The 8,316-nt window shown below is 39.1% G+C and overlaps 1 protein-coding gene across 1 annotated transcript in view; it reads right to left on the bottom strand.

Annotated features, from left to right (window-relative positions):
• Positions 1-3,492: 3,492 nt before the first annotated feature.
• Positions 3,493-8,316, bottom strand: part of LOC104574542 (cytosolic phospholipase A2 epsilon-like) — a 30,081-nt gene continuing 25,257 nt past the window's right edge. Inside the window, exons 19-23 of the mRNA XM_088520415.1 lie at positions 7,685-7,792; positions 6,307-6,498; positions 5,662-5,828; positions 4,608-4,794; positions 3,493-3,723 (exon numbers count right to left, since the gene is read on the bottom strand). Coding sequence (XP_088376541.1) covers positions 3,515-3,723; positions 4,608-4,794; positions 5,662-5,828; positions 6,307-6,498; positions 7,685-7,792 — 863 coding nt within the window. The 3' untranslated portion in view covers positions 3,493-3,514. The remainder of the gene's footprint in view (positions 3,724-4,607; positions 4,795-5,661; positions 5,829-6,306; positions 6,499-7,684; positions 7,793-8,316) is intronic.

The raw sequence follows: 8,316 nt of genomic DNA, 5'->3' as shown, positions 1-8,316 counted from the left end.
ATGAGCAAAAAGATAGACGTTTCCTGAGCATTCTTGAGCTTAATTGTGACATATTATTACTAACCAGCTAAATTCCCCTTTGTGCATATCCAGTAATATCAGTGGTCATCTCGGTCAACTTGGTACAATAAATTTTTGCTATAGGCTATGATATTTCACAAGACTGTGAAGAATCATGTCTACATACATGGCATGTTTCCTCTATGTGCCAGCTGCCATTATATAGCTTGATGAAATGCACTTTTCATTAAGTCACAGAAGACCTTTGGCAACATCTGCATCCTTCAGTCACAGTTAGAGGCAATGCTTTATTACTGCACCTCCTTGGAGGACCAAATCATGAACTAGAGTGATGTCGAGCAGATTTCTCAGAGAAAGTTGCTCTTAAGGTGCTGCAGGCTGTTGAGTGTCCAGAGGAGCCGATCATGGGGCTGCATCATCCTGTTTCCAAAGGAATGAGAGCGAGTTTATGCCGAGCAGGTATGTCCAGTAGCTCAAAAAAAGTCTCCCAGATCAAAGGCAGGCGGTTTGCGTGTCCACCATGCAGCCCCAGAGCAATTAGGGCGATGAGTGTCCGGCAGCGAGACGTCAGCCGGGCTGTGACGCAGGCAGCTTCCCCGCAGCACGGAGCGCAGCGGAGCCGCAACCGCTCCGCCGTCTTCAGGAATCGTGTTTGTAATCCACATCAGAGACAGCCCTGGCAGGATTAGTGGTCTCACGGCAGGCTGTTTTGCAGAAATAGGTTTACTAAATGTAATTAAGCACACATATAAGAGCACATGCTCGATTCCGGTCTCACTGGATGTGTAGCTTCCTCACATGGCCCAGGGACATATATATTCATGGGAAGATCTCATGGAGGAGGGAGGGACTACAGTACCCTTTGCTCTCTGTGAAATCTGTGTCTCAGACTTTGTTTTTCACTCGTCGTGCTCACCCCACGTATCTGGTACTCTCTTATGCTCTTTGCCTAAATAGCAACAGTTTTGTTTTTACTGGAACAAGGAACACACTGTGAAGCTAAAGCATGTTACTGAAATGCCTGAATAGGTGGAGCAAGACAGAATTCTAATTTTGCAAACAAGCCTTTATTGTGCAATACTGTATACATGAAATATTTGCATGTCACTAACATTTCTTCAGAGCTGAAGGTGGCATGAGCTTATGGCCCCAGATTTTTTTGTTTGATTGTTTTTTGTTTGTTTGTTTGCTTGTTTGTTTTTCACAGCAAGGATTTCAGGCCCAATGGAGGCAATTCCCAGGGTAATATGCAGAGCACATAGCACCAGATTTCAGATTATCACTAGTGATAATCTGAAAAAAAAAGGAAATAGGAAAAAAATAGGAAAAATAGGAAAAAAAAAACGCATAATTGTTCAGAACTGAGACTTCTAAGCATTAGGATTTATGTCCTGATCTTGCTTGCAACATTAAACACAATTAGTTGCACAAAATCTAAGAATTGTTTTGATGTCCCATGTGACAAAAGTGTTGGAAAAAGTCACTGTGAAAATTTTCTGAAGATAATTTGTCATTGTTTCTTGTGAAAATGAAAATCCTCAGTGTCATTTTGTACCAAGCCTAACATGTTATTTGGCTGAAAATGATCTGATTTTCAAGTCGAGTTCCCTGGGGAAGAGGTAGGTGATCTAATGAAAAAAACTTATGTTTCAAAAAAAAAAAAAAAAAAAAAAAAAAAAAAAGCTTTTTGGGAGATAATAATATGAAATGTTTCAACTTACTCGAGCACTTTCCCTGGTTTGTTAGCTCCAAAACAGGACAGTTAGTTTACCTGGTAACCCCTTTTTCATTGAATAAACTGTTTGTTCAAAAATTGTGCTCAACTGTCATTAGGACACAAAATTTATTCACACACAAAAAAGTTTGTTTTCAATTTAATTTGCTTCAGGAAATGAATGGTTGCAGATGGATTTATTCTTTTTACAGCTCATCCTCAGCACTTTTACCTGTCTAGAAAAGACATACTCCAGAAAAAGGGAATATAAAGCATCCCACAGGTTTTACTGGTATTTTTGTTGCTAGATACCATCATTTTAAGGTGGTCCGAACAGAGAAAGTTGCTCTTAAGGTGCTGCAGACAGACTAATTTACCCCTGCTTTGCATACAGTTTGAACAACTAGAACAAAACAAAGCATTTTGTTGGTAGGTTTATGTCCTAAAATGCTTTTAGAATTCATTGGGTTAAACAACAGGATTTTTTGATGTGCAGTGGAAGCAAAATATTTTCTTTTCAAGCTCTCTCTCTCTCTATTTTTTTTTAATTTAATATTTTTTTAATTTAAAAAAGGAAGTTTTTTATGATAAGTAATTCAGCCAGGGAAAAGATAGGGTGTTTTATTTTGAAAACTTCATATAATTTCTTTCTTCTTTTTTACATTCTTTCTTCTTTCTTTTTCATATACTTTCAATACAAAAAAAGCATAACTGACATAAATTCAGAGATTATTTTGATTAATTTTTTTTGATTTGTTCAAATTATACCTTTCACTGGAACAAAAATTTCATGTGAAAACTCCCGTGTCACTTCCTCCTACTTTCCTTGCATATATTATTCATTCACAGTCCAAAAGGGCTCAGGAGACAACAAGCCTCACAGATCTGGCTGCGTGCGCAGACTTTTGTCCCTATAACACTGCTGACTTCTTTGGTTTCTCTTCAGGGTACTTGCTAAATAAGTCATCTCAGGGATCCAACGCCAACTTTCAACTCTAATACTCTGCTTCTTGCTGTCTGGGTTGTGCCCTTGAACACATAGCTCTTTGGGATGCTCTGTGATATTACACCCTTAGGTTTACAGCATGAGGAACAAAGCAGACAGGCCAGCAATGGTGTCTTTCCATGTGCCCTTCCCACCCTGGTGCACACAGGTAGGAAGAAGCTCTGCTGTGGCTCATGCATCTGGCTTTTGCTGCAGGTGGTATCAAGAGATGCCCAAGCAGCAGGGGAATTACAAGCAGGAAGGAGAAGAAGAGAGTCATTAGGGAGATGGTCAGCAATGCAAAGCAGGTTAAAAAGGGAAATAGAAGTATGTCAGGTTTTCTTCGTTTTCCAGGTTTAGCTGTACGATGTGTTCAATTGAATAAAATTTTAGGAAGAAGAATTTCATATCCTCTTCTTATGGCATATAGATGTGTTAGCTGCATTGAGTTACTGTAGCACCTTGGTGTTATAAAATATGTTTTCCTATATGTCATGCATGATATTAAATTAGACTTAAAATAACACTGTTTTTAAAATCTAATATGGATTTTAGGTAAAGTGTATTCTACAGACAACCTTAATTTAGAGGATAAATCCTATATGAAGATTTCATAGGCAATGTCTTTTATTGCCTAGAAAGGCCACTTTATGGGAATGAAAAAACCCCACTGAGCCACCTGGGGTAATTTCTTTCTGTAGTGCAGAGCAGCCAGTGTTCAAAAAGCTTTGCTCCTTCCATGTGCTAGAGCGTAAGAAACTCCTCCACAACAATCCAGGCAGTTGGATGGGTGCTTAGCACATGTTTTGTCTTTTCCGTTGCATTGCCATCTGCAGCGCCTGCATGAGCACCTGAGAGTTATTCAGGATATTGTATTCGCTGAGGTTTAGCAGCCGACGATAATTCTCATCAGAGTATCTGACCGAGAACATGCGATAGGGGGAAGTGCGGCTGGTCAAATCAAGCTGTCCTCCCTCCATCTCTGAGCAGGAACGCTTTACACCTGGAGGAAAAGACAAGTTATTGCTGTGACGTTGAGCTTATCTTAGCCAGTGACAAGCTGTTGGCCTTACCTTGAATGGCGGCGTTCTCTGTGGACCCTAGTTGAGAGAGTGGAGTTGCTAGTAACAGAATAGCATTTAAGCAAGAAAGGAGAAACAGAAACATGTGAAATCTTAAAGGTCCTACAATCTAGACTGCAGTCTTGGGGCACCAGCCACCTGCAGTCATCTCTGCATTTGCATTTCTGCTTTCTCTGATTCTGGGAGGGCAAAATAGCGTTTGGTCTTTACCTGCCTGCACCCAAGAAGTAAATGCATCCTCACAAAAGGCAGTAAAGGAGAAGAATACCAAACGGCTGACTATGTCAAAAAATAAAAATAACAAAAATAACAACAGCTCCCGCTCATAGCACAATAAGCAAAATGACAGCTAGGATAACTACCAAGGAGACACACATTAATTTTGACACTCCTGAAAGGCAAGTCCTTGCTCTCTCACTATTCACACATGAGACTGTCTCTGCAAATCTAGCATTGTACCCCTGGGGCAACATACAACATACACATGTGAAAACAGATCCGAGTGAGCTATACTTTTCCTAGGAAAAATGTTTACAGTAGCTGGCAACATTTTATGCTATCGGTGGGCAGAGCTGAAGGCAAATACCCTTTGAGCAAGGGCTGTGTCTCTCCTCCCTAGGGCCAAAGATGACATGAACGAACATAGCAACTTTGGCAGAGATGGAAAAAGGAGGTTTAATCAGCTAAAGTGATCCCCCATTAATCTAGGCAGCAAAAAGAGCCAGCAGTGGAGAAATAAGGCTGCAGCCAGGGAAGCTGGCAATGCTGTCCTTTCTTTAATGTTTTTCCACCACTTAGAACTTACCGGGTGCTTTGTACTCTCGGAAGGTATCATTCACAAGTGGAAGAAAAATCACAATAGGACATCTTGGAGAATCTGGATCTTGGAAGAGGTAGCACTCCTTTAGATTTTTCTTCTCTTCATCACTCAAAGAAATTTTGGGGAATGGGATTTGCTGTTCTGAGTAGTATTTGCAGGTTTTGTCCAGAGTCTGAAATACCACAAAAATGACCAGCGTTAGAATTCAACTCGGCCGCCTTAAAGCCCAAGAATCATTATCTAGCTTTAAGATTTAGTGATTCAGATCCATGGGGACTCACAAAGGAAAGACCCTGTGTTTAATATTTATAGAATTAATCATAAAAGAAAACAACAGTAGGAGAATATTTAAGAGAAGTTATGTGATAGGAAGAATTTTTAATCCAAAAAATAGCCTCTCTGAGGTACTTGGCTACAGTGTTCCTTTCTCCTGAAATGTTTGGTGGAACATGATCTTGTTGCATTATGTATTGTGCTATTTACTACACAGCATTTATTAGCAGGTACCATTATTAGGAGATAGTTTCTATTATATTCTCAATCCCAGCAGCCTGCCTTCAAAAATTTAGCCTAATCTCAGCTATGAGTAAAGCTGAAATGAAATTTTATTACAGGTCTTATGTAGCATATGGCTAAGTGAGCTATTCTCACTTATTTACCCAACTCACTTCTTTACCCAAGATGGGTAAAATTAAGTTTCTAAACAAACTCAATTTCTGAGGTATAAAGACTCAAACTTCTTTTCTGCAGAGTTTTATAGACAGCTAACTAGCTTTATCTCCATGAAATTTGGATTCTGCAGGAAGGTGCTGATCTACCCTGTAGCACCTCAGTTCCAAGGCCTAGTAATGTTCTGCCCAGACTATCCATCTAACATCTTTTATATTCTAATTTAAGACAAGAAATCAATTCTCATATTTATGAATGTTCTTATGCAGGGTCTGGTAACTTGCTTGATTCAGCATAAAGAGTAAGAGTCTCTTTCCATCATTCTGGAAGAAGAAGGGCAGACAGCACATCATAACATGATCCTTCTCACCGATGAATGTGATCCAGTAGTGTAACTTAAATATATGAAGACATCCACTTCCCTCTGTGGCCTTAAAAGCGGTGCACTGCTGGTGTTGATGAAAAATCCAGCATCTATCATGCCCAGGTGATTAGGATTTTGCATCAGCTGATTAGGACGTGTGTCTAACACAGTATCTGAAAGGAAAATATTTATTGGCGTATGAAAAGATTTGTCGATATTTTGATGGAAAAATAATGGCTGAACTGACTATTCCAGACAGCTTAATCTTGAAAAGACTGTTTTAATGAACTGTGAAATAGTCATGGGAGGGAATTGAAGAGGCCATCTAAGTCTACTTCTCTACTCCAAGGCAGCGCTATACAGCATTTCTCATAGATTGTCTAGTCTATTCTTAAAAATATTCTATGCTGAGAATCACGTCATCTATTCCAGTAATTTGCTACAGTAATTTGCTAAAGCAAACACATGCTTATATTTAAAACAATATTTATATGCTTGACAGCACTGAGTTCTTAGTTTCTTCTCCCTATAGAAAAAAAAAATTCCTTTGGGAGATGCAAGCAATCTCCTTCCAAGTCTTACAGGTTTCCTTCCTAAATTCTGCTCAAAACCATGTGAAATTTATGCCTGTTAAATAGTAGTTCCTCTTACCTTTCCAGCGACAGAAGTGTTCATTCTCAAGGTAGTTATTATGCAGCTGATAGCCCTTCAGGAAATTGTGGTGCTGGGCGACTGAGAAGCGGTCAGTTAGAGCACCTCGAAGAGCATTAGAGAGGGGACCGGGAGGAGTGTATGTGCGAGTCCTGAGCTCGTGGGGCCTTGTAGGCAGTACTGGGTCTTCATCTAGGGGAGAAAAATTGGCAAACCGTTTGTTAATTCATATTAGTTTCTGGTTGGCCTAGTACTTAAGAGATCACAAAGTGCATTCTGAGAACAACTGTACAAAAATATTTTTGATAGAAAGTGCTGATGGAAAACAGCAGCTGCGTTAGAAAGCTTTGTTGATGGTCTTAAGCTTTAGCCTAGAGATGGTTCATTGGAAGCTATGTTTAGTCTTGGAAAGGGGATACCTTAATGGAATTAAATCATTCGATAAATTTCCAGTGAAAAGGTTTTCCTCAAGGAAAATATCACAAAATAGAGACAAGCATAAAGAAAAGGGGGGGAGTGTAGAGCATACCCTTCCACTCAGCCAGGTAGGCAACAAAAATGCTCCATAAGATCTACAGTACCACTGAAAGAGTCTACAAAGCAATGAGTAGATGCTCTATAGTTACATGAGAATTTGCTTTATCCACCAAACAAATACATTCCAGGAAAATGTAGAAAATATATCCATACTTAGAAACTATGTGTACTTTTCAGGGTGACTGCACAAGAGCATATCTGAGTGAAAGGCACAAGTGGCACAAGGTGTGGTTTTCTGAAATCACAACCTGCTTTGCCACACCAGGTAGCTGACAATGCAACAAGACAGACTTGGCATTTTCCAACATTGCGCAGATGTATTTCTGTATTTTCGGGATGCCTGTAATTGCAGTTACCATCATGTTAAATGATTTAGCAATAAAGCTCTGGTTTCTATATTGCTTCAGAAAATAGCCTCCGGGCCTCATATGTCTTCATGCCAGGACGAATCCAACGCAGTAATTACTCTACTGAGTAATAAAATAAAATTTCAGGAAATATCAATTAGCCAACTGATATTCAGATTTATTCTCTGTATGATCAATAAAATAACTTTATTTTCCACTGCTGAGTTTTTGTTCTATATGGTTGAATCAGAAAGGACAGTCACAACATTTTCTGAGACATGTGAGACCCCCACAAAGCTTGCTCTTAATGACAGTGCATTTTAATCTGAAGAGTTCTAGTAAGTATAATTATTACAGCAGTATTTCCATAAGTCTACACACTGGGAGGAGAAGTCACTAACTTTTAAGAGGATCCTACAACATTGCCTTTAAATTGGTCAAAATGATAATACAGAAAGGCATCACCATAAGTGAAAAGTTTAAAAATTTCTCACCGACATCTTCTATTCTGTCTTGGGTCCATCTCTTCCAGAAGTCCTCCGAACTGTGCGATATTCCCCATATTTGTAACAGATTCACAGAAAATATACTACTCCACATACCTATAAAGAGAATTAGAGAACACAAAAACACATTTTAACTATAAATCACCTTTTTTTTCCCCTTATCTTTCTATCTCTAGGACTAATTTTTGAATCGCACAATTTATATATTTCTAAATTTTAAAGTTGTTAAATTCCTCTTGATTTTCTGTGGTATTGGCTCTGACTGAAGAGTTAAATTCACACTGGTGTCAGTACAGTACTGCATGGCTCTGCTGCACTGTAAAAAGAGAAAAGAATGGGAGAGAAGATGCAAAAGACGCAGCTTTCATGAGCCCTTTTACAGAGTGATGCACTGGCTGTTTGACTGTTGGAATCACAAGTAAAAGCCTTGCACTTTTAACAGTATGAGACTCAAAGACTCAGCCAACTCCTTCTCTACTGCACATTCTTTTCCTCCATCTAGGATTATGTCCCTGTTACTTTCCCCATGACTTTGTTAGCAAAATATGAGAAAGAAAAATTCCTAGGAAATAATTTCTTCTTTCCCAAGAAATGGGGAAAAAAAGACGAGGATCATTTTT

Source organism: Tinamus guttatus, unplaced genomic scaffold (assembly GCF_059628265.1).
Source record: "Tinamus guttatus ecotype Peru unplaced genomic scaffold, ASM5962826v1 Tinamus_guttatus_pri_ptg000089l, whole genome shotgun sequence".
NCBI classification, from domain to species: domain Eukaryota; kingdom Metazoa; phylum Chordata; class Aves; order Tinamiformes; family Tinamidae; genus Tinamus; species Tinamus guttatus.
The sequence above is the reverse complement of the archived record's forward strand: the minus strand, read 5'-3'. Positions and strand labels throughout refer to the sequence as shown.